This window comes from Salmo salar, chromosome 12, assembly GCF_965601325.2.
Source record: "Salmo salar chromosome 12, fSalSal1, whole genome shotgun sequence".
NCBI lineage: Eukaryota > Metazoa > Chordata > Actinopteri > Salmoniformes > Salmonidae > Salmo > Salmo salar.
Window position 1 is genome coordinate 16,359,679 of NC_138302.1, and position 27,560 is coordinate 16,387,238.

The 27,560-nt window shown below is 43.9% G+C and overlaps 2 protein-coding genes across 4 annotated transcripts in view; one reads left to right on the forward strand and one right to left on the reverse strand.

The window, feature by feature from the left end:
* Positions 1-2,984: 2,984 nt before the first annotated feature.
* On the reverse strand, positions 2,985-15,566 carry LOC106564287 (endonuclease III-like protein 1). The gene is made up of 6 exons (XM_082958636.1): positions 15,299-15,566; positions 14,698-14,969; positions 9,000-9,170; positions 7,221-7,380; positions 3,860-3,965; positions 2,985-3,676 (listed from the first exon to the last, which is right to left on the reverse strand). The coding sequence occupies exons 1-6, from the start codon at positions 15,564-15,566 to the stop codon at positions 3,349-3,351; spliced, it is 1,305 nt and encodes a 434-aa protein (XP_082814762.1). The 3' UTR covers positions 2,985-3,348.
* Positions 15,456-27,560, forward strand: part of LOC106595758 (tuberin) — an 80,832-nt gene continuing 68,727 nt past the window's right edge. For all 3 annotated transcript variants that reach the window (XM_082958633.1, XM_082958634.1, XM_082958635.1), the window contains exons 1-6: positions 15,456-15,592; positions 20,318-20,474; positions 21,266-21,352; positions 23,522-23,632; positions 23,768-23,915; positions 24,365-24,482. In XM_082958633.1, the coding sequence (XP_082814759.1) occupies positions 15,591-15,592; positions 20,318-20,474; positions 21,266-21,352; positions 23,522-23,632; positions 23,768-23,915; positions 24,365-24,482 (623 nt within the window). In that variant the 5' untranslated portion in view covers positions 15,456-15,590. The remainder of the gene's footprint in view (positions 15,593-20,317; positions 20,475-21,265; positions 21,353-23,521; positions 23,633-23,767; positions 23,916-24,364; positions 24,483-27,560) is intronic.

Consider the following 27,560-nt stretch of genomic DNA (forward strand, 5'->3'; position numbering starts at 1 on the left):
ACCATTCGCCACCAAAGCTCACGCCGAGGTTGGCTTAGTTCTGTACTTGACGTGTGTCCTTCTAACGTAGAGGCTGCAGACCTCACGTACTGGAACGTGTGGTTATCTTTTCGTCAAAGGCTTATATAGTGGAGAGGGGGAAGGATGTGTTTCATCGTTTATAACCCCTGTCTCTTCACAGGGGTGGGCCACTGATCAAGCAGGGCACTTTCCTTATGAAAACCCAATTCTCTCATTTGGAAGCTAAAATTACATTTAATCTCCTAACAAACAATTTCAATATCAAACATTTCAATTGCATAACAATTCCATGTGACTCTGATAACTAGAGGGTGTATACTTTCCCAGGTACAGTTTATGTCGTCCTGTCATCAGTCATAATGTCTCAGATGACAACCGAACTGACATCCATACTCATTACGTTCCAAAGCATATTTCCAACTGGTTTTATTACCAAAATATGGTTCCTTTCCCCATTTGTTTGATGTTCCCAGACTCTCTATATTTAACAGGACAGCAGTCCTTCAGGACAGCAGTACTTCAGTAGGGTCAGAAAGAGAGGGGAAGGGAGAAAGGTATTTATGGGGGGTCATAAACCTTACCCACAGGCCAACGTCATGACACACTCCACGAGGAGACTGCGTGGCAGGCTGACTACCTGTTATGCGAGTGCAGCAAGGAGCCAAGGTGCTAGCTAGCATTAAATGTATCTTATAAAAAATCCATCTAAACATAATCACTAGTTAACTACACATGGTTGATATTACTAGCCTGTCCTGCGTTGCATATAATCGATGCGGTGCCGGTTAATTTATCATTGACTCATAGCCTACTTCGCCAAACGGGTGATTTAACAAGCGCATTTGCGAAAAAAGCACTGTCGTTGCACCAATGTGTACCTAAACATCAATACATAAGTATATATTTTTAAACCTGCATATTTAGTTAATGTTGCCTGCTAACATGAATTTCTTAACTAGGGAAATTGTGCCACTTCTCTTGCGTTATGTGCAACAGAGTCAGGGTATATGCAGCAGTTTGGGCCGTCTGGCTCGTTGCGAACTAATTTGCCAGAATTTTATGTAATTATGATATAACATTGAAGGTTGTGCAATGTAACAGGAATATTTAGACTTACGGATGCCACCCGTTAGATAAAATATGGAACGGTTCCGTATTTCACTGAAAGAATAAAGGTTTTATTTTCGAAATGATAGTTTCCGGATTTGACCATATTAATGACCTAAGGCTCGTATTTCTGTGTTATTATGTTATAATTAAGTCTATGGTTTGATAGAGCAGTCTGATTGAGCGGTGGTAGGCAGCAGCAGCCTCGTAAGCATTCATTCAAACAGCACTTTTCATTCAAACAGCACTTTGTGCGTTTGCCAGCAGCTCTTCGCAATGCTTCAAACATTGCGCCGTTTATGACTTCTTGCCTATCGACTCCCGAGATTAGGCTGGTGTAACCGATGTGAAATGGCTAGCAGGTTAGCGGGGTGCGCGCTAATAGCGTTTCAAACGTCACTCGCTCTGAGACTTGGAGTAGTTGTTCCCCTTGCTCTGCAAGGGCCGTGGCTTTTGTGGAGCGATGGGTAACGATGCTTCGAGGGTGGCTGTTGTCGACGTGTTCCTGGTTCGAGGAGAGGGACGGAAGCTATACTGTTACACTGGCAATACTAAAGTGCCTACAAGAACAGCCAATAGTCAAAGGTATATGAAATACAAATAGTATAGAGAGAAATAGTCCTATAATAACTGCAACCTAAAACTTCTTACCTGGGAATATTGAAGACTCATGTTAAAAGGAACCACCAGCTTTCATATGTTCTGAGCAAGGAACTTAAACTTTAGCTTTTTTACATGGCACATATTGCACTTTTACTTTCTTCTCTTTTTGCATTATTTAAACCAAATTGAACATGTTTCATTTATTTGAGGCTAAATTGATTTGATGTATTTTATTAAGTTAAAATAAGTGTTCATTCAGTATTGTTGTAATTGTCATTAATACAAATAAATAAATAAAACTGCCGATTTAATCGGTATCGGCTTTTTTTGGACCCTCCAACAATCGGTATCGGCGTAGAAAAATCATAATCGGTCGACCTCTAATGTACACCTTGTGCTGGGGACAATGAGGCCATTCTAAAATGTGCAGTTTTGTCGCAATGCCACAGCTGTCAAGTTGAGGGCGCGTGCAATTGGCATGCTGACTGCAGAAATGTCCACCAGAGCTGTTGTCAGATAACTGAATCATTTCTCTACCGTTAGCCGCAGCCAATGTCGTTTTAAAGAATTTGCCAGTTCTTCCAACCGGCCTCACGACCACGTGTAACCCTACCAGCCCAGGAACTCCACATCCGGCTCCTTCACCTGCGGGATCGTCTGAGACCAGCCACCCGGACAGCTGATGAAACTGGAGTATTTCTGTCTGTAGTATAGCCTTTTTGTGGGGGAAAATCTAATTCTGATTGTCTGGCTCAGTGGGTGGGCCTATGCCCACCCATGCCTGCGCTCCTGCCCAGTCATATGAACTCCATAGATCAGGGCCTGATTTATTTCAATTGACTGCTTTCCTTATATGAACTGTAACTCAGTAAAATCATTGAAGTTGTTGCATGTTGCGTTATATATTTTTCATCAGTATATTATTAATGGATACACATCAACCCAATTCAGTGGTCACTTAAGGGTGCAATGATAAACGTGCATTCTATCCATAAACTCAGATTAGGACCCTGACAGTCAGTTGGATCCAGTAAAGCAGTGGTCACCAAACCACCCTGTAGTCTCCTGGGGGAACTCAGTGTCTTACACTCACATTGTTAATTCCAAATGGACCTCTGACCCCGACACATCTTAGGCACTCTGGTATATCTGCAAGGATTATGTCAGTGGTATTGTCAGGTCGCTATTTGTTTTGGGAACAAAACATTTAAGTGCCGATAATTGTATGGGACAATATACAAACGTGTTTGAGATCATTTGAAAAATAACATTTTATTGAGTACATTTATTTATTGGTTCAGTTTTGATAAAGATATGAAAATATGAATTGTTTATTAGTTGATGTAAAAATCTAAATGTAACGATTTTAAGGTTATTTTGGGGTGGTGTGAGAAATTCTAGCAAAATAAATGGGGTCCACAGAAATTTGGTCCAAAAATGGTCTCCCCGCTAAAGAAGTTAATACCACTGGGACTAGTAGGAGTTACCACCATATTTCTAGTACCGCTCATTTCAAAGCAGTCAAGGGAAGTGACAAGTGCACACTTTTGGAGGAAGGAGAGAGAATTGGGACATGGTCCCTATATCTCTATAGGGATTCTACCCCCTTCTGTCGTATCATGTAGAGTAGGTTTTGGCTTTGGACTTCCTTTTTCTGGGCAGCAGAGGAGGGGAGAGGGCGGTAGCCAAAGATTTCTCTTTGACTGGTGTGGCTGAGGAGGAGGAGGGGGGTGATAACCCCAAACCAGGCTCCAGCTTGACCCTGGAGGTCTTGGGGGAGTGTGGTGAGCGAGGTGACCCAGCTTTAGGCCTCTTGGCTGGGGAGGCTTGGTGGGCGGAGGGGCAGCTGTGCTGATTCAGACACACGGAGCAGAGAGGATTGACAGGTAGACACACCTGTTGACCAAACCCCACCAGCAACCAGTTGATCTCACTCCATAGATCCCTGTGTCGGGGAAGAGAGAGGAAGATCATCAATCACCATCCCCGTCTTCATCAAAATCATGTCAGACAGAAATCACAAGGACAAATGTTTCCCTTTCCTGCTGTAAGGGATCTGATTGGTCAGTGACTGGTTAACGAGTGACCTGATGGGTCAGAGGTACAGGAAGTGGTGTTGTCTGGTTACCTTGGTAACCAGTCTTCCAGGGCCTTGCGTGTCTCCTCTGGGTTCTTGGTCCCACCTCTCGTCCATCCGAGCCGGTTGGAGATACGGTGGACGTGTGTGTCCACGCCTACTCTCACACACACACACACACACACACACACACACACACACACACACACACACACACACACACACACACACACCACACACACACACACACACACACACACACACAATAAAAACAACAAAAAGTAGAAGGAAACTATCCCATGAGAAGTTGCCCACTATATAATCCAATAGAACTACCACTCTGAACTTGATCAGGCGACACCACAAAACAATAGTATGGGATTTGTAGTCCTACAGTTGAAGTCGGAAGTCTACATACACTTAGATTGGAGTCATTAAAACTTGTTTTTCAACCACTCCACAAATTTCTTGTTAACTAACTATAGTTTTGGAAAGTCGGTTAGGACATCTACTTTGTGCATGACAAGTAATTTTTCAAACAATTGTTTACAGACAGATTATTTCACTTATAATTCACTGTATCACAATTCCAGTGGGTCAGAGGTTTACATACACTAAGTTGACTGTGGCTTTTAACAGCTTGGAAAATTCCAGAAAATGATGTCATGGCTTTAGAAGCTTCTGATAGGATAATTGACATCATGTGAGTCAATTGGGGGTGTACATGTGGATGTATTTCAAGGCCTACCTTCAAACTCACTGCCTCTTTGCTTGACATCATGGGAAAATCTGCCAAGACCTCAGAGAAAAAAATTGTAGACCTACACAAGTCTGGTTCAGCCTTGGGAGCAATTTCCAAACGCCTGAAGGTACCACGTTCATCTGTACAAACAATAGTACGCAAGTATAAACACCATGGGACCACGCAGCCGGCATACCGCTCAGGAAGGAGACACGTGCTGTCTCCTAGAGATGAAGTACTTTGGTGCGAAAAGTGCAAATCAATCCCAGAACAACAGCAAAGGACCTTGTGAAGATGCTAGAGGAAACGGGTACAAAAGTATCTATATCCACAGTAAAACGAGTCCTATATCGACATAACCTGAAAGGCCGCTCAGCGAGGAAGAAGCCACTGCTCCAAAACCGCCATAAAAAAGCCAGACTACGGTTTGCAACTGCACATGAGGACAAAGATCGTACTTTTTGGAGAAATGTCCTCTGGTCTGATGAAACAAAAATAGAACTGTTTGGCCATAATGACCATTGTTATGTTTGGAGGAAAAAGGGGGAGGCTTGCAAGCCGAAGAACACCATCCCAACCTTGAAGCACGGGGGTGGCAGCATCATGTTGTGGGGGTGCTTTGCTGCAGGAGGGACAGGTGCACTTCACAAAATATATTGAAGCAACATCTCAAGACATCAGTCAGGAGGTTAAAGCTTGGTCGCAAACGGGTCTTCCAAATGGACAATGACCCCAAGCATACTTCCAAAGTTGTGGCAAAATGGCTTAAGGACAACAAAGTCAATGTATTGGAGTGGCCATCACAAAGCCCTGACCTCAATCCTATAGAAAATGTGTGGGCAGAACTGAAAAAGCGTGTGCGAGTAAGGAGGCCTACAAACCTGACTCCGTTACACCAGCTCTGTCAGGAGAAATGGGCCAAAATTCACCCAACTTATTGTGGGAAGCTTGTGGAAGGCTACCCGAAATGTTTGACCCAAGTTAACCTCTTGGGGCTAGGTGGGACGCTAGCGTGCCACCTGTGGTGCACTCCATCAACAGCAGGTGCATTTCAAGAGCGGCAAATTTGAATCCAAATAAATGTCAAAATTCAAATTTTTCAAAAATACAACTATGTTACACCATTTGAAAGATAAACATCTCCTTAATCTAACCACGTTTTACGATTTCAAAAAGGTTTTACGGCGAAAGCATAAATTTAGAGTATGTTAGGACAGTACATTTACAAGAGTTGTGTGTAATGTTTTGTCAAGTCAAAGACAGGGTCACCAAAACCATAAAACCAGCTAAAATGATACACTAACCTTTTACAATCTCCATCAGATGACACTCCTAGGACATTATGTTAGACAATGCATGCATTTTTAGTTCTATCAAGTTCATATTTATATACAAAAACAGCGTTTTACTATGGCATTGATGTTGAGGAAATCGTTTCCCTCCAATAACCGGCAGTCAAGTCAGCGTCACAAATTAAATAATTAAAATTAGAAAACATTGGTAAAATATTATATTGTCATTTAAAGAATTATAGATTTACATCTTTTGAACGCAATCAACTTGCCAGATTTAAAAATAACCTTACTGGGAAATCACACTTTGCAATAATCTGAGCACTGTGCCCAGAAAAATACGCGTTGCGATACAGACTAGACGTCATGTTGGGGAGATCTAAAATCGAAAATACTATGTAAATAATCCATTACCTTTGATTCTCTTCATCAGATGTCACTTCCAGGTATCACAGGTCCATAACGAATGTAGTTTTGTTCAAAAAAGCTCATCATTTATGTCCAAAAATCTCCGTCTCGTTAGCACATGATGTAAGCCAGCCGGACTTCTCGTCATGAACGAGGGGAAAAAATATATTTCCGTTCGTTCAAACATGTCAAACGTTGTATAGCATAAATCATTAGGGCCTTTTTTAACCAGAACATGAATAATATTCAAGGTGGACGAATGCATAGCCTTTTATAACGTATTGGAACGAGGGTACCCAACATGAAGTAGCGCGCCAGGTGTCTAATGGGACATCACCGTTCCATGGCTCTTGTTCGGTCAGATCTCCCTCCAGAAGACTCAAAACACTTTGTAAAGGCTGGTGACATCTAGTGGAAGCAATAGGAAGTGCCAAAATATTCCTAAACCCCTGTGTTTTTCAATGGGAGAGGTTTAAAGTCAATACAACACATCAGGTATCCACTTCCTGTCAGAAAATGTCTCAGGGTTTTGCCTGCCAAATGAGTTCTGTTATACTCACAGACACCATTCAAACAGTTTTGGAAACTTTAGAGTGTTTTCTATCCATATATAATAAGTATATGCATATTCTAGTTACTGGGTAGGATTAGTAACCAGATTAAATCGGGTACATTTTTTTTATCCAGACGTGCAAATGCTGCCCCCTAGACCCAACAGGTTAAACAATTTAAAGGCAATGCTACCAAATACTAATTGAGTTTATGTAAACTTCTGACCCACTGGGAATGTGATGAAAGAAATAAAAGCTGAAATAAATAAATTCTCTATTATTCTAACATTTTACATTCTTAAAATTAAGTGGTGATCCTAACTGACCTAAGACAGGAAATTGTGAAAAACTGAGTTTAAATGTATTTGGCTAAGGTGTATGTAAACTTCTGACTTCAACTGTATATGAGCCATACCTACCTATGCCAGAGACCTGGTGCCAGGCGATGTCCATGGCCAGGTGAGCCATCTTGGGTCCAACTCCAGGTAGTCGTACCAGACCCTCCACTGTGTTAGGGATGTCCCCTCTAAACTCTCTCTGGAGTATCACTGACATCTGCTTCAGGTACTTCACCTTGGTCTGGAGGAGGGTGGGTAGGAGAGAAGACATGTCAAGGTTTTATTCATACTCATGTTCAAAGGAAGACATGGTGCAGTAAGAGTGTGTCTTCAGAAAGTATTCTCACCCCTTGACTTTTCCACATGGTACAGCCTGAATTTAAAATGGATTACATTGAGATTTGTCACTGGCCTACCCACAATACCCCATAATGTGGAATGTTTTTATTTTTTACAAATTAATTAATAAAAAGCTGAAATGCTTGAGTAAAGTATTCAATCCTTTGCTATGACTAAATAATTTCAGGCGTAAATATTTGCTTAACAAGTGCATTGACTCACTCTGTGTGCAATAGTGTTTAACATGATTTTTGAATGACTACCATATCTCTGTTCCCAACACAGAATTATCTGTATGGTCCCTCAGTCGAGCAGTGAATTTCAAACACAGATTCAACCACAAAAACTAGGGAGGTTTTCCAATGGCTCATAAAGTAGAGCAGATGGGTTGGTAGATGGGTAAAAATAAAAAGCAGATATTGAATATCCCTTTCAACATGGTGAAGTTATTAATTACACTTTGGATGGTGTGTCGATACACCCAGTCACTACAAAGATGCAGGCGTACTTCCCAACTCAGTTGCCAGTGAGGAAGGAAGCTGCTCAGGGATTTTACCATGAGGCCAATGGTGACTTTAAAACAGTTACAGAGTTGAATGGCTGTGATAATAAACTGAGGATGGATCAGCAACATTGTAGTTACTCCACAATACTAACATAAATGACCGAGTGAAAAGAAGGAAGCCTGTACAGAATACAAATACTCCAGAACATGGATCCTGTTTGCAACAATTCACTGAAGTAATACTGCAAAAAATGTGTCAAAGCAATACATTTTTTGTCCTGGATACAAAGTGTTATGTTTAAGGCAAATCCAATACAACACATTACAGAGTACCACTCTCCATATTTTAAAGGATAGTGGTGGCTGCATCATGTTATGGGTATGCTTTTAATTGTTAAGGACTAGAGAGTTTTTCAGGATAAAATAAACAGAATGGAGCTAAGCACAGGCAAAATCCTGGAGGAAAACCTGGTTCAGTCTGCTTTCCACCAGACACTGGCAGATGAATTCATCTTTCAGCAGGACAACAACCTAAAACACAAGGCCAAATCTACACTGGAGTTGCTTACCAAGAAGACAGTTAATGTTCCTGAGTGGCAGAATTACAATTTTGACTTAAATATACTTAGAAATATATGGCAATGGTTGTCTAGCAATAAACAACAACCAATTTGACAGAGCTTGAGGAATTTTGAAAAGAATAATGGGCAAATGATGCACAATCTAGGTGTGGAAAGCTCTTAGAGACTTACCCAGAAAGACTCACAGCTGTAGTCGCTGTCACATGTATTGACTCAGGGGGTTGAATACTTATCTAATGAAGATATATTAGTGTTTTATTTTTCATGAATTTTCTACAAATATTTATACTTTATCTGTGACAGAGTATGGTGTAGATCATTGACCAATAACCCCCACAATTAAATCCATTTTAATCCCACTTTGTAACACAACAAAATGTGGAAAAAGTCAAGGGCTGTGAACACTTTGTGAAGGCAGTGTATAGTGTGTGTTACCCTCCAGAAGCCAACAGGGTAGATGAGTTGTCCCAGTGTGTCATCGTCAGTGTTGACTATGTTGTCCACCGTACAGCCATGAGCCCTGAGTCTCTGCAGAGCTGCACTGGTCACCTGGTCCCTTGTCTGACTAGACAACATCAGAGACACCAGCACCTGGTAACGTCGCACCTGGTGGAAGAGATGAGGGGGAGGGGAGAGAGTCTTTAATCTGGCTAGACAACTTTAGAGAGACCAGGACCTGATAACGCCTCACTTGATGGGCGAGGAGGGGAGAGTCTTTAATCTGGCATCTTTTAGATAGTAAACTACACATAAAAAAGCATATGGACACCACTTCAAATTAGTGGATTCAGCTATTTCAGCCACACCCGTTGCTGACAGGTGTATAAAATCGAGCACACAGCCATGCAATCTCCATAGACAAACATTGGCAGTAGAATGGCCTTACTGAAAAGCTTAGTGACTTACGTGGCACCGTCATAAGATGCCACCTTTCCAATAAGTCAGTTCGTCAAATTTCTGCCCTGTTAGAGCTGCCCCGGTCAACTGTAAGTGCTGTTATTGTGAAGTGGAAACGTCTATGAGCAACAACGGCTCAGCCGCGAAGTGGTAGGTCACACAAGCTCACAGAACAGGATCTCCGAGTGATGGAGTGCGTAGCATGTAAAAATAGTCTGTCCTCGGTTGCAACAATCACTACTGAGTTCCAAACTGTCTCTGGAAGCAACGCCAGCACAAGAACTGTTCGTCAGGAGCTTCATGAAATGGGTTTCCATGGCTAAGCATCACCATGTGCAATGCCAAGCGTCGGCTGGAGTGGTGTAAAGCTCTCCGCCATTGGACTCTGGAGCAGTGGAAACGCGTTCTCTGGAGTGATGAATCACAGTTCACCATCTGGCAGTCCGATGGACGAATCTGGGTTTGGCGGATGCCAGGAAAACACTACCTGCCCCAATGCATAGTGCCAACTGTAAAGTTTGGTGGAGGAGGAATAATGTTCTGGGGATGTTTTTCATGGTTCCGGCTAGGCCAGTTCCAGTGAAGGGAAATCTTAACGCTACAGCATACAATGACATTCTAGACAATTCTGTGCTTCCAACTTTGTGGCAACAGTTTGGGGAAGGCCCTTTCCTGTTTTAGCATGACAATGCCCCCGTGCACAAAGCGAGGCCCATACAGAGTGTGGATCGGTGTGGAAGTATTTGACTGGCATGCACATAGCCCTGACCTCAACCCCATCGAACACCTTTGTGATGAATTGAAACGCCGACTGCAAACCAGGCCTAATCGCCCAACATCAGTGCCCAACCTCACTAATGCTCTTTTGGCTGCAAGTCCCTGCAGCAATGTTCCAACATTTAGTGGAAAGCCTTCCCTGAAGAGTGGAGGCTGTTATAGCAGCAAGGAGGGGGACCAACTCCATATAAAATGCCCATGATTTTGGAATGAGATGTTCAACGAGCAGGTGTCCACATACTTTGGTAATGTAGTGTATATCCTTGCTAGTATGCCTCTGATGCACTACTTTGTGTTAAAATTGAGTATTCGGTAGGCGTACACTTTTCTCTTTCATTGTTTCTAAAGAGGTCTCCACTCTCAGAATGAGGTTGACTCATCACTCCTGGTGGGAGAATAGGTGTACATAGCTAACATGTCATGTAACATCTAACTTTTATATCCTTGTGTGTCATGGTGGTATAGCCTGATTCAACTGGCCTCATGTAAACAGCTTGGGATGTATTCATTAGTCGCACACTGTAGAAAAAAGTTTTCCAACGGAAAACGTCCTGCTTCGAAATCAAGTGTTTCTATTGGACAAATTCAGGTAAGTCCTGCCTAGTTCTGTTTGCGTCTGTTTGGTTCCTAGTGAATACACCCCAGCTAGCTAGCTAGGCCCATCTCCGATCTTCAACACTTTTGCACTGTTTGTTTCGTAAGCTCATGACAAATCATATCCAGTGACATAACTTAACTGCAGTTCCACATCCTCCTTTTATAGTGCTGGATGTATTTCACCTTTATCCTGGAACATAAATCAGATATACAGCATTCTGACAATACTCTGTAGAACCCCTCCAACTCTAATGGGTATTCTGCTGTTCTACCTGCAGGGTTCAACTAGTTCTACTGGTGGAACCCTGCTACTACCTCTGTGTATTCTACTGTTCTACCGGCAGGGTTCAACTAGTTCTACTGGTGGAACCCTGCTACTACCTCTGTGTATTCTACTGTTCTACCGGCAGGGTTCAACTAGTTCTACTGGTGGATCCCTGCTACTACCTCTGTGTATTCTACTGTTCTACCTGCAGGGTTCAACTAGTTCTACTGGTGGAACCCTGCTACTACCTCTGTATTCTACTGTTCTACCGGCAGGGTTCAACTAGTTCTACTGGTGGAACCCTGCTACTACCTCTGTGTATTCTACTGTTCTACCTGCAGGGTTCAACTAGTTCTACTGGTGGAACCCTGCTACTACCTCTGTATTCTACTGTTCTACCTGCAGGGTTCAACTAGTTCTACTGGTGGAACCCTGCTACTACATCTGTGTATTGTATTGTTCTACCTGCAGGGTTCAACTAGTTCTACTGGTGGAACCCTGCTACTACCTCTGTATTCTACTGTTCTACCGGCAAGGTTCAACTAGTTCTACTGGTGGAACCCTGCTACTACCTCTGTGTATTCTACTGTTCTACCTGCAGGGTTCAACTAGTTCTACTGGTGGAACCCTGCTACTACCTCTGTATTCTACTGTTCTACCTGCAGGGTTCAACTAGTTCTACTGGTGGAACCCTGCTACTACATCTGTGTATTGTATTGTTCTACCTGCAGGGTTCAACTAGTTCTACTTGTGGAACCCTGCTACTACCTCTGTATTCTACTGTTCTACCGGCAGGGTTCAACTAGTTCTACTGGTGGAACCCTGCTACTACCTCTGTATTCTACTGTTCTACCGGCAGGGTTTTACTAGTTCTACTGGTGGAACCCTGCTACTACCTCTGTGTATTCTACTGTTCTACCTGCAGGGTTCAACTAGTTCTACTGGTGGAACCCTGCTACTACATCTGTGTATTGTATTGTTCTACCTGCAGGGTTCAACTAGTTCTACTGGTGGAACCCTGCTACTACCTCTGTGTATTCTACTGTTCTACCTACAGGGTTCAACTAGTTCTACTGGTGGAACCCTGCTACTACATCTGTGTATTGTATTGTTCTACCTGCAGGGTTCAACTAGTTCTACTGGTGGAACCCTGCTACTACCTCTGTATTCTACTGTTCTACCTACAGGGTTCAACTAGTTCTACTGGTGGAACCCTGCTACTACCTCTGTATTCTACTGTTCTACCGGCAGGGTTCAACTAGTTCTACTGGTGGAACCCTGCTACTACCTCTGTATTCTACTGTTCTACCTACAGGGTTCAACTAGTTCTACTGGTGGAACCCTGCTACTACCTCTGTATTCTACTGTTCTACCTGCAGGGTTCAACTAGTTCTACTGGTGGAACCCTGCTACTACATCTGTGTATTGTATTGTTCTACCTGCAGGGTTCAACTAGTTCTACTGGTGGAACCCTGCTACTACCTCTGTATTCTACTGTTCTACCGGCAGGGTTCAACTAGTTCTACTGGTGGAACCCTGCTACTACATCTGTGTATTCTAACGCCCTACAGGCAACAGTCAGCACCACCTGTGGAAAGGGAGTTTGTGTGATTGGCACAGACAACATACTGTGTGTCAGGAATGACCCCTTTGTGTGTTACATATTGTCATGACCAGTGTTACATTGTGGCATTACCAGTACTACATAATGCGACATAGACCTAAATAGATCATGATCAGTGCTACATAGTCCTTCATAGGTCCTACATAGATCCTGACTAGTGCAACATAATCCTTCATAGGACTATATAGACCTACATAGATCCTGACCAGTACTACATAATCCTTCATAGACCTACATAGATCCTGACCAGTACTACATAGACCAGTATCAGTGCTAGACCCAGTGGTTCTTTGACAGACAGTGATACAGCTCGTGCTCCAGTGAGTTACACCTGCCGCAGGTGAGAGGTTTGTGACCAGTGATGACCTGGAAGTAGATCTGTTGGTCTCTAACCCCCCAGTAGACCTGGGGGGGAATGGGGGGGAATGGAGAGCGGAGCTCCCTCAAACTCCCACATTACTTTAGCGGCAAAATATAGGGGCAGAACGCACAAAGCCCTGGTGTAGCCGATTTCTGCCACTGCTCTACAGTGGTAGGTGTAGATCAGGTCTCCGCCCTACAGGTCTAGAACAGGTCTCCGCCCCACAGGTCTAGATCAGGTCTCCGCCCCACAGGTCTAGATCAGGTCTCCGCCCCACAGGTCTAGATCAGGTCTCCGCCCCACAGGTCTAGAACAGGTCTCCGCCCTACAGGTCTAGAACAGGTCTCCGCCCTACAGGTCTAGAACAGGTCTCCGCCCTACAGGTCTAGAACAGGTCTCCGCCCTACAGGTCTAGAACAGGTCTCCGCCCCACAGGTCTAGAACAGGTCTCCGTCCCACAGGTCTAGAACAGGTCTCCGCCCCACAGGTCTAGAACAGGTCTCCGCCCCACAGGTCTAGAACAGGTCTCCGCCCTACAGGTCTAGAACAGGTCTCCGCCCCACAGGTCTAGAACAGGTCTCTACCCCAGGTGAGTGCCAGGTCAGAGATGATGGACAGGTAACCGTTGAGCTCCCTCTGCCCGGCGGGGTGGACTGAAGTCACAACCTCTGTGAAGCGGGAGAAGGCTAGGGCGAACTCGGGGAAGGTGAGGACGCGGGAGAGGGAGGAGCCAAGGCAGGAAGCGGTCTCTTGGTAGGTCAACAGGAGGTTCGTGTTACAGTGGGAGAATGTGTGGACAGCACGGAGCAGGGGGTAGCAGGGGCTGGTGAGGAGAGAAGCCTGGTCCACCTCTGACCCGGAGAGGATGAGGGAGCAGAGAGAGGGGTGGCAGTGGCCAGGGTGTAGGTGGGGAGGTAAGAGGAGGGGAGAGGAAGGAAGGTGGGGAATCTTAATCTTAAAGTAAGTTGTAATGTAAATCATGTACATTGTAATGGAGATAACCCCACAGGAGAAGGGCATTGTGGTTGGTATAGACGAGTGTATAGACAGGCTCAGGGGCTGAGGCTGGGCGTAGGCAGGAGTAGGGTAAGAAACACGGGCAGGGGCATACGTAGATACAGCTGTTGGAGTAGCTATGGGCTGGGTAGTGGGAGCAGAGATAGAGGCAGTAGAGGCATAGGGCTGGACAGTAGTGGTACGGGCCCAAGCAGAAACAACAGAGATGGAGGCAGTAGAGGCATAGGGCTGGACAGTAGTGGTACGGGCCCAAGCAGAAACAACAGAGATGGAGGCAGTAGAGGCATAGGGCTGGACAGTAGTGGTACAGGCCCAAGCAGAAACAACAGAGATGGAGGCAGTAGAGGCATAGGGCTGGACAGTAGTGGTACAGGCCCAAGCAGAACCAACAGAGATGGAGGCAGTAGAGGCATAGGGCTGGACAGTAGTGGTCCAGGCCCAAGCAGAACCAACAGAGATGGAGGCAGTAGGGGTAAAGGTTAGTATTGGCTGGATGTAGGGTGGTAGGACAGACAGCAGGGGGTTAGCTGGGTGGGGCAAAGCGGTAGTGGGGGGTGTACGACGGAGAGACAGAAACCAGTGGGGTCTCACCCACCTCATCAGGGGCGTGTGTGTCGTAGCATTTCCCCGCCCCCATGAGGTCAACAGGCGCGTCCCTGGCGCTCCTCATCTGACGCACATGACCCAGCTGCTTGCTCCAATCAGGAGGCTCCCATTGTTTAGGCTCCACCTTCCCATCGTATTCCACCTTCACCTGGGCCCTCCTCCTCCGCAGGATGGGTTCCAGGGGTAACAGGGGCTGGGCTTTGTCTGGCTCAGCTTTTGATTGGCCGATGGATGAGCGACGGAACCTAGAGGAGCCAATATCTGCAAGGTAAAGTAAGGGCGGGGGACAGAAGTTGAGTGATGAGGTGTGCTGAACATTCTGAGGCATACAGAAATTATGCCACATTCTTCATGTACTGAACATACAGGAAGTAGTAGATGTCATCGTCACCTGTGTCAAAGATATTAGGGGTGTATTCAGACTGTGTGCATATAGCCAGGCCGTAGGCTCTCTTTCTCTGAAGTCAACTCTTAGTTGTTGTTTTAGGCTACAGCTTGTCCCATCTGAAAGTCCCTCAATGATGCAGCAAGATATTGCTTCAGTGTGTAGATGTCAGAAGGGAAACATTGTGATAAAAACGGATTCATACCTGAAGCGTCTCGTCCCAAACTCTGATTTGATACGCTGGAATCGTCTTCCTCCAGTTTCACTTGCGCCCTCGAAGCAGCGGCGCTCAACACTCTCCTCTCCATCCTAGTTTTTAACGTCGTGGCTAAACCGGCATGGGGCACGGTCTTGTTACCGCTCCGAGTGATGACCGCGGTACTCTCAACGAAATAAGGCGAGGTCATTTTGAAACAGTGGAAAGCATAGGAGACCGTTGTGCTGCAAGTGGGACGGACCGTGGCTAACAACATTAGCTTGTTAGCTAGCTAAAACAAATGTATACAAGTGTTTAACATTTTCCAAGTACTATTGATGGATATGGAAACGTGACCTACTCTGGTTGATGATTTCATTTTCAAAGGACAGGCACGTTAAGACTAGCTAGAACATTAAACAAACGTTACATTTTAACTCGACACCTATTGCTTTTTCGAGCAATGTTTTCAGTAGGAACTACATCTCCCGTCAGCTCCCGCGACAAACGTGTTTTTAAAGGAAGTGCCCGACAGTCCATCCGGTTGTCGAGTAGGGGGACTGATCTGGCTTGGGGAAAGCTTTTGAAAAATGTGGATAAAAATTCTAAATGCATGAATTTGGCTTGCTCGGTAGTTTGTCCACCTGCCAGCCTCACGTGAATGACGCCAGAAACGCATCTAGATCGATAGAAGGTATGAGTTTCCGTTGTTTTTAAAGCCCTACGTCTGGAACGCAAACAAGCAGATAGCTAGTCAACAATATGTATTTATTAGTGCTTGTTTGTGTCGCTCTTTCTCTCTCCCTGTCCGCTATTTCGTCAGCTGTTCCGGACGGATGTTGAACGTCCACGAATGGGCACCTGACCGGGTACTGTTGATACATCTAAAACAGAACTAGCTAACGTTACTTAGCTATCGTTGTTCACTCGGTTCTCTCTTTGCTTGACAGGGAGAATTCTATCAACATTCCCCTGGCTTGTTTCGTGGTACACTCTCTCTCCCCAGCTAGAATTCAGTAGCTGATTGCCAATGTATAGCCTAATTGCGTCCCAAATGGCACTGTATTCTATATGTAGTGATTGTGCCATTTGGGACGTATTCTATATTAGCACGGACACACAAATTACCACTTTCCCGTGGCCACAACAGAGTCCTCCTAGCTGCTTTCTTTACAAGCGGTTATTATTCGCTTTATGTAACAACAACGTTATCGATATCATATTAAAGGCCATTTAGTATGTGCAGAGGAATGGAATGCTGCTTGGGAAATTGTTTGCTGTCTGATGTGCTCGCTTCGCATGCGTGTGCACGCAGCCTGGAGGTGCACTAATTTCTGGAGAACCACAGATGCAAAGGACAACAACGTGTCGAGAAGGGGTGTGATGTTGGGGCATGTCGCTGTCATTTATCTGTTTGACAGAAACTAACAGCAGTCACGTAATGCAAAAAGTTGGGCCAGGGCTCTCTCAATTGATCTTTACCCGATTCCTTGTACTCAAAACACATTGAATTGAATTTTATTTCTGGTATAATTTTTTTAAACATTGGAAGTCTGAGGAGAAGCAACCTTGTTGGTTAAAAGGAGGCGAGTGGGTAGGAGGTGAGTAAACATAGTCAATAAACTGTACATTGATAACCAACTGTCCCGAGACACCAAGACAACTCCATGGCTTTTCTAAATGATACAAAGTTCCCAAAGAGGAGTGGAATAATGGAACACCCAATACTACATTTACATTTTAGTTATTTAGCAGACGCTCTTATCCAGAGCGACTTACAGTAGTGAATGCATACATTTCATCCATTATTTTTAATATATATTTTTTCCCGTACTGGTCCCCCGTGGGAATCGAACCCACAACCCTGGCGTTGCAAACACCATGCTCTACCAACTGAGCTACACGGGACCGTACTATTCATGTTCTCTCCCTACCACCCAATACTATTCATGTTCTCTCTCTACCACCCAATACTATTCATGTTCTCTCTCTCCCACCCAATACTATTCATGTTCTCTCTCTACCACCCAATACTATTCATGTTCTCTCCCTCCCACCCAATACCATTCATGTTCTCTCTCTACCACCCAATACCATTCATGTTCTCTCTCCCACCAATACTATTCATGTTCTCTCTCTCTACCACCCAATACTATTCATGTTCTCTCCCTACCACCCAATACTATTCATGTTCTCTCCCTACCACCCAATACTATTCATGTTCTCTCTCTACCACCCAATACTATTCATGTTCTCTCTCTACCACCCAATACTATTCATGTTCTCTCTCTACCACCCAATACTATTCATGTTCTCTCCCTACCACCCAATACTATTCATGTTCTCTCTCTACCACCCAATACTATTCATGTTCTCTCTCTACCACCCAATACTATTCATGTTCTCTCTCTACCACCCAATACTATTCATGTTCTCTCTCTACCACCCAATACTATTCATTTTCTCTCTCTACCACCCAATACTATTCATGTTCTCTCCCTACCACCCAATACTATTCATGTTCTCTCCCTACCACCCAATACTATTCATGTTCTCTCCCTACCACCCAATACTATTCATGTTCTCTCCCTACCACCCAATACTATTCATGTTCTCTCCCTACCACCCAATACTATTCATGTTCTCTCCCTACCACCCAATACTATTCATGTTCTCTCCCTACCACCCAATACTATTCATGTTCTCTCCCTACCACCCAATACTATTCATGTTCTCTCCCTACCACCCAATACTATTCATGTTCTCTCCCTACCACCCAATACTATTCATGTTCTCTCCCTACCACCCAATACTATTCATGTTCTCTCCCTACCACCCAATACTATTCATGTTCTCTCCCTACCACCCAATACTATTCATGTTCTCTCCCTACCACCCAATACTATTCATGTTCTCTCTACCACCCAATACTATTCATGTTCTCTCTACCACCCAATACTATTCATGTTCTCTCTACCACCCAATACTATTCATGCTCTCTCTACCACCCAATACTATTCATGCTCTCTACCACCCAATACTATTCATGCTCTCTCTACCACCCAATACTATTCATGCTCTCTCTCTCTCTCTACCACCCAATACTATTCATGTTCTCTCTACCACCCAATACGATTCATGTTCTCTCTCTACCACCAATACGATTCATGTTCTCTCTCTACCACCCAATACGATTCATGTTCTCTCTCTACCACCCAATACGATTCATGTTCTCTCTACCACCCAATACGATTCATGTTCTCTCTCTACCACCCAATACGATTCATGTTCTCTCTCTACCACCCAATACTATTCATGTTCTCTCCCTACCACCCAATACTATTCATGTTCTCTCCCTCTCTACCACCCATTACTATTCATGTTCTCTCCCTCTCTACCACCCATTACTATTCATGTTCTCTCCCTCTCTACCACCCAATACTATTCATGTTCTCTCCCTCTCTACCACCCAATACTATTCATGTTCTCTCCCTCTCTACCACCCAATACTATTCATGTTCTCTCCCTCTCTACCACCCAATACTATTCATGTTCTCTCCCTCTCTACCACCCAATACTATTCATGTTCTCTCTCTCTCTACCACCCAATACTATTCATGTTCTCTCTCTCTACCACCCAATACTATTCATGTTCTCTCTCTCTACCACCCAATACTATTCATGTTCTCTCTCTCTACCACCCAATACTATTCATGCTCTCTCTCTCTCTCTACCACCCAATACTATTCATGTTCTCTCTACCACCCAATACGATTCATGTTCTCTCTACCACCAATACGATTCATGTTCTCTCTCTACCACCCAATACGATTCATGTTCTCTCTCTACCACCCAATACGATTCATGTTCTCTCTCTACCACCCAATACGATTCATGTTCTCTCTCTACCACCCAATACGATTCATGTTCTCTCTCTACCACCCAATACGATTCATGTTCTCTCCCTACCACCCAATACGATTCATGTTCTCTCTCTCTCTACCACCCAATACGATTCATGTTCTCTCCCTACCACCCAATACTATTCATGTTCTCTCTCTCTCTACCACCCAATACTATTCATGTTCTCTCCCTCTCTACCACCCATTACTATTCATGTTCTCTCCCTCTCTACCACCCAATACTATTCATGTTCTCTCTCTCTCTACCACCCATTACTATTCATGTTCTCTCCCTCTCTACCACCCATTACTATTCATGTTCTCTCCCTCTCTACCACCCAATACTATTCATGTTCTCTCCCTCTCTACCACCCAATACTATTCATGTTCTCTCCCTCTCTACCACCCAATACTATTCATGTTCTCTCCCTCTCTACCACCCAATACTATTCATGTTCTCTCCCTCTCTACCACCCAATACTATTCATGTTCTCTCTCTCTCTACCACCCAATACTATTCATGTTCTCTCCCTCTCTACCACCCAATACTATTCATGTTCTCTCTCTCTCTACCACCCAATACTATTCATGTTCTCTCCCTCTCTACCACCCAATACTATTCATGTTCTCTCCCTCTCTACCACCCAATACTATTCATGTTCTCTCTCTCTCTACCACCCAATACTATTCATGTTCTCTCCCTCTCTACCACCCAATACTATTCATGTTCTCTCTCTCTCTACCACCCAATACTATTCATGTTCTCTCTCTCTCTACCACCCAATACTATTCATGTTCTCTCTCTCTCTACCACCCAATACTATTCATGTTCTCTCTCTCTCTACCACCCAATACTATTCATGTTCTCTCTCTCTCTACCACCCAATACTATTCATGTTCTCTCTCTCTCTACCACCCAATACTATTCATGTTCTCTCTCTCTCTACCACCCAATACTATTCATGTTCTCTCTCTCTCTACCACCCAATACTATTCATGTTCTCTCTCTCTCTACCACCCAATACTATTCATGTTCTCTCTCTTCCTGACCCTGCTGGTTTTCCTCCCTCTGTTTCCACCAGAGGCCCAGTAGAGCCAGTGTAAACTGCCTGGTCCCTCCCCACAGGACCCCTCCTGGACCCCCAGCCATGAACAAGCAGCCCAGTAAAGAGAGTCTGAAGGACAAGGTCAAGGGGATATTTGGTTTGGGATCCCCTCGACCCCCCAGCAAGCAGACAGACAGCAAGCCTTCAGAGTTCATCATCACACTAGATATACTCAAGGTATGTAAGAGTGTGATGCAACTCCACACACATACTGTATACACCTACACACACCACATACATACTGTACACACACACACACACACACACACACACACACACACACACACACACACACACACACATACTGTACACACACACACGCACACACACACACCACATATATTCCACACACTGTACACACACACACGTACCACACACACTATATACATCGCACACAATACACACACACACACATACATACCACACATACCACACACACACCGCACACACTGTACACACATTCCACACATTCCACACACACACACTGTACATACATACATACCACACACTGTTCACACTTTCCACACACAACACACACTGTTCGCACACACTGTACACATACATACCACACACCGTATACACTGTACACACACATACTGTACACCCACACCATACATACCACACACTGTACACACACACCACATATATACCACACACTGTACACAGTGTGTGGTATGGGGCAGCAGGTAGCCTAGTGGTTAGAGCATTAGGCCAGTAAATTAAAGGTTGTTGGATCGAATCCCCGAGCTGACAAGGTACAAATGTGTCGTTCTGACTCTGAACAAGGCAGTTAACCCACTGTTCCTAGGCCGTCATTGAAAATAAGAATTAGTCCTTAACTGACTTGCCTAGTTAAATAAAGGTTAAATAAATAAAAAAAACACACATACTGTACACACACATACTGTGTACACACACACACACAATCAGTTTTCTGTCTCTGACCATCTTGCTGTTTTTCTCTTCAGGAGCTGCACCCTGACTGTGGCCTTAGCAACAGAATCCGGGTTGCTAACCATGTCTGTGACCTGGCCAAGGCCAAGAAGTTTGAGGAGGTGAGAGAGCACACCTACACACACCACATACATACTGTACACACACACACATACATACTGTACACACACACTGTACACACACCACATACATACTCTACACACACCACATACATACTGTACACACACCACATACATACTGTACACACACACACATACATACTGTACACACACACACACGCATACTGTACACACACACACACGCATACTGTACACACACACACACGCATACTGTACACACACACACATACATACTCTACACACACCACATACATACTCTACACACACCACATACATACTCTACACACACCACATACATACTCTACACACACCACATACATACTCTACACACACCACATACATACTCTACACACACCACATACATACTCTACACACACCACATACATACTCTACACACACCACATACATACTCTACACACACCACATACATACTCTACACACACCACATACATACTCTACACACACCACATACATACTCTACACACACCACGTACACACGGTACACACACCACGTACGTACACACGGTACACACACCACGTACATACACACGGTACACACACCACGTACATACATACTCTACACACACCACGTACATACATACTCTACACACACCACGTACATACATACTCTACACACACCACGTACATACATACTCTACACACACCACGTACATACATACTCTACACACACCACGTACATACATACTCTACACACACCACATACATACTCTACACACACCACGTACGTACACACGGTACACACACCACGTACATACATACTCTACACACACCACGTACATACATACTCTACACACACCACGTACATACATACTCTACACACACCACGTACATACATACTCTACACACACCACGTACATACATACTCTACACACACCACGTACATACATACTCTACACACACCACGTACATACATACTCTACACACACCACGTACATACATACTCTACACACACCACGTACATACATACTCTACACACACCACGTACATACATACTCTACACACACACCACATACATACATACTCTACACACACACCACATACATACTCTACACATACATACTGTACACATACATACTCTACACACACCACATACATACTCTACACATACATACATACTGTACACACACCACATACATACATACTCTACACACACCACATACATACATACTCTACACACACCACATACATACGGTACACACACCACATACACACGGTACACACACCACGTACATACATACTCTACACACACCACGTACATACATACTCTACACACACCACGTACATACATACTCTACACACACCACGTACATACATACTCTACACACACCACGTACATACATACTCTACACACACCACGTACATACATACTCTACACACACATACTCTACACACACCACATACATACTGTACACATACATACTGTACACATACATACTGTACACATACTGTACACATACTGTACACATACATACATACTGTACACATACTGTACACATACTGTACACATACATACATACTGTACACACACACTCTACACACACACCACATACATACTGTACACACACACCACATACATACATACTGTACACACACCACACATACATACTGTACACACATACATACTCTACACACACACACATACACACTGTACACACACCACATATATTCCACACACTGTACACACACACACACGTACCACACACACTATATACATATACACCGCACACAATACACACACATTGTGTGTGTGTGTCAGAAGTCAGTGTGTTGTGATTCTACGTGGCCAGACAGCGACAGGAAGCTGCCGTGTGGGGAATCGTAGGTGGCTCCTTCTCAGCTCGTTGTGTATCTTGTTCTTCATACCGTGTCTTGTTATGACTGAGGTCACGTCTTTGCTAATACTGTATGGTTAGCTAGCTAGTTAACCAACAACTGTAATGATGTATTTAAGAGACAAGTGCTCACTGTGCAAATGTATTTGTTTTCAATAAACATTTGGAGCTGAAATGTATAGTTGCCAACAATCTAAGTCGACCCGGTCTGTTTCTGAGCAGCGTCGCTATTGTTGCTAAACAATCAACCGTCTATTAATCTGGTGTGTGTGTGTGTGTGTGTGTGTGTGTGAGACAGAATGCAGTGGAAGCAGTATGGAAGGCGGTGGAGGATATGCTGACTCCAGAACAGCCACCTGAAGCTAGACATGCTGTCCTGCTGCTCCTCAGAGCTATCATACAGGGACAGGTACACACACACACACACACACACACACACACACACACACACACACTAAAGGAGGCACCACAGATACTTTCTTGTTCCCTGAAGGTATGTTGACATCGTGTGTATGTTGCCTCCCTCTCTGTGTGTGTCTACCAGGGTGAGCGTCTGGGTCCTCTGCGGGCCTTCTTCTTCAAGGTGATCAGAGACTACCAGCCGTCCAATGAGGACCTGTCTGACAGGCTGGAGGTGTTCAAGGCCCTGACGGAGAACGGGAAGGACATCACTTACCTGGAGGAGGACATAGGTGAGACGCACACCTTCCAACATCAACCCTTTTTGCACTTGGGGCGGCAGGTAGCCTAGTGGTTAAAGCATTGGACTAGTAACCAAAAGGTTGTTGGATCGAATCCCCGAGCTGACATGGTACAAATGTGTCGTTCTGACTCTGAACAAGGCAGTTAACCCACTGTTCCTAGGCCGTCATTGAAAATAAGAATTAGTTCTTAACTGACTTGCCTGGTTAAATAAAGGTTAAATAATGTTTTTTTTTTTATAAAACTTTGACGTGATGTAGATCGTTCCATCCCACAGTCTTTTGACAGACGTTACAATACCATTTATGTTACGGAGTCTGTCCACGAGATATTCACTTGCCCAATGAATAGCCCAACTGGGACCCTTGATAAAGATATTGACTGATTGGTCACAATATTTTGCCTGATTGGTTGATTTAAATTTATTGATCACCTGCAGCTGGGTTTGTCCTGCTGTGGATGGACATTGGTCTGACAGCTGACTTCCTCCACGTCCTGGTCAACCTGGTCAAGTTCAACAGCTGCTACCTCGACCAGAACGTGTCCGTCATGGTCCAGTAAGAACACACACACACACACACACACACACACACGACACACACACACACACACACACAGTCTTGTACAACTAACCTTGTGGGGACACACAATTCGATCCCATTCAAAATACTATTTTCCCTAACCTTAACTCGAAACCCTAGCTCCTAACCCTTAACCTAACACTAACTCTAACCTTAACCCTAAACCCCTAGAAATGGCATTTGACCTTGTGGGGACTAACAAAATGTCCCCAGTTGGTCAAAGTTTTGTTAGTATAATATTGTTGTGGGGTCTCAGTGTGTGGTTTTGTTAGTATAATATTGTTGTGGGGTCTCAGTGTGTGGTTGTGTTAGTATAATATTGTTGGGGGGTCTCAGTGTGTGGTTTTGTTAGTATAATATTGTTGTGGGGTCTCAGTGTGTGGTTGTGTTAGTATAATATTGTTGTGGGGTCTCAGTGTGTGGTTTTGTTAGTATAATATTGTTGGGGGGTCTCAGTGTGTGGTTGTGTTAGTATAATATTGTTGGGGGGTCTCAGTGTGTGGTTTTGTTAGTATAATATTGTTGTGGGGTCTCAGTGTGTGGTTGTGTTAGTATAATATTGTTGTGGGGTCTCAGTGTGTGGTTTTGTTAGTATAATATTGTTGGGGGGTCTCAGTGTGTGGTTTTGTTAGTATAATATTGTTGGGGGGTCTCAGTGTGTGGTTGTGTTAGTATAATATTGTTGGGGGGTCTCAGTGTGTGGTTGTGTTAGTATAATATTGTTGGGGGGTCTCAGTGTGTGGTTGTGTTAGTATAATATTGTTGGGGGGTCTCAGTGTGTGGTTGTGTTAGTATAATATTGTTGGGGGGTCTCAGTGTGTGGTTGTGTTAGTATAATATTGTTGTGGGGTCTCAGTGTGTGGTTGTGTTAGTATAATATTGTTGTGGGGTCTCAGTGTGTGGTTTTGTTAGTATAATATTGTTGTGGGGTCTCAGTGTGTGGTTGTGTTAGTATAATATTGTTGTGGGGTCTCAGTGTGTGGTTTTGTTAGTATAATATTGTTGGGGGGTCTCAGTGTGTGGTTGTGTTAGTATAATATTGTTGTGGGGTCTCAGTGTGTGTGGTTGTGTTAGTATAATATTGTTGTGGGGTCTCAGTGTGTGGTTGTGTTAGTATAATATTGTTGTGGGGTCTCAGTGTGTGCTTTTGTTAGTATAATATTGTTGTGGGGTCTCAGTGTGTGTGGTTGTGTTAGTATAATATTGTTGGGTGGTCTCAGTGTGTGGTTTTGTTAGTATAATATTGTTGGGGGGTCTCAGTGTGTGGTTGTGTTAGTATAATATTGTTGTGGGGTCTCAGTGTGTGGTTTTGTTAGTATAATATTGTTGGGGGGTCTCAGTGTGTGGTTGTGTTAGTATAATATTGTTGTGGGGTCTCAGTGTGTGGTTGTGTTAGTATAATATTGTTGGGGGGTCTCAGTGTGTGGTTTTGTTAGTATAATATTGTTGTGGGGTCTCAGTGTGTGGTTGTGTTAGTATAATATTGTTGTGGGGGTCTCAGTGTGTGGTTGTGTTAGTATAATATTGTTGGGGGGTCTCAGTGTGTGGTTTTGTTAGTATAATATTGTTGGGGGGTCTCAGTGTGTGGTTGTGTTAGTATAATATTGTTGGGGGGTCTCAGTGTGTGGTTGTGTTAGTATAATATTGTTGGGGGGTCTCAGTGTGTGTGGTTGTGTTAGTATAATATTGTTGGGGGGTCTCAGTGTGTGGTTGTGTTAGTATAATATTGTTGTGGGGTCTCAGTGTGTGGTTGTGTTAGTATAATATTGTTGTGGGGTCTCAGTGTGTGGTTTTGTTAGTATAATATTGTTGTGGGGTCTCAGTGTGTGGTTGTGTTAGTATAATATTGTTGGGGGGTCTCAGTGTGTGGTTGTGTTAGTATAATATTGTTGTGGGGTCTCAGTGTGTGGTTTTGTTAGTATAATATTGTTGTGGGGTCTCAGTGTGTGTGGTTGTGTTAGTATAATATTGTTGTGGGGTCTCAGTGTGTGGTTGTGTTAGTATAATATTGTTGTGGGGTCTCAGTGTGTGGTTGTGTTAGTATAATATTGTTGGGGGGTCTCAGTGTGTGGTTGTGTTAGTATAATATTGTTGTGGGGTCTCAGTGTGTGGTTGTGTTAGTATAATATTGTTGGGGGGTCTCAGTGTGTGGTTGTGTTAGTATAATATTGTTGTGGGGTCTCAGTGTGTGGTTGTGTTAGTATAATATTGTTGTGGGGTCTCAGTGTGTGGTTGTGTTAGTATAATATTGTTGTGGGGTCTCAGTGTGTGGTTGTGTTAGTATAATATTGTTGTGGGGTCTCAGTGTGTGGTTGTGTTAGTATAATATTGTTGGGGGGTCTCAGTGTGTGGTTTTGTTAGTATAATATTGTTGTGGGGTCTCAGTGTGTGGTTGTGTTAGTATAATATTGTTGTGGGGTCTCAGTGTGTGTGGTTGTGTTAGTATAATATTGTTGTGGGGTCTCAGTGTGTGGTTGTGTTAGTATAATATTGTTGGGGGGTCTCAGTGTGTGGTTGTGTTAGTATAATATTGTTGGGGGGTCTCAGTGTGTGGTTGTGTTAGTATAATATTGTTGGGGGGTCTCAGTGTGTGGTTGTGTTAGTATAATATTGTTGTGGGGTCTCAGTGTGTGTGGTTTTGTTAGTATAATATTGTTGTGGGGTCTCAGTGTGTGGTTGTGTTAGTATAATATTGTTGTGGGGTCTCAGTGTGTGTGGTTTTGTTAGTATAATATTGTTGTGGGGTCTCAGTGTGTGGTTGTGTTAGTATAATATTGTTGTGGGGTCTCAGTGTGTGGTTGTGTTAGTATAATATTGTTGGGGGGTCTCAGTGTGTGGTTGTGTTAGTATAATATTGTTGTGGGGTCTCAGTGTGTGTGGTTGTGTTAGTATAATATTGTTGGGGGGTCTCAGTGTGTGGTTGTGTTAGTATAATATTGTTGTGGGGTCTCAGTGTGTGGTTGTGTTAGTATAATATTGTTGGGGGGTCTCAGTGTGTGGTTGTGTTAGTATAATATTGTTGTGAGGTCTCAGTGTGTGGTTTTGTTAGTATAA

What these genes read in the sequence shown, in the direction of transcription:
- LOC106564287 (XM_082958636.1), bottom strand. Translation starts at nt 15,566, where the DNA reads ATGTTGTTAGCCACGGTCCGTCCCACTTGCAGCACAACGGTCTCCTAT. An exon ending in ACACACACGCCCCTGATGAG is followed by an intron (nt 9,171 to 14,697) that starts GTGGGTGAGACC and finishes CTCTTCCACCAG; the next exon opens with GTGCGACGTTACCAGGTGCT. An exon ending in ACCCTGTTGGCTTCTGGAGG is followed by an intron (nt 7,381 to 8,999) that starts GTAACACACACT and finishes ACCCTCCTCCAG; the next exon opens with ACCAAGGTGAAGTACCTGAA.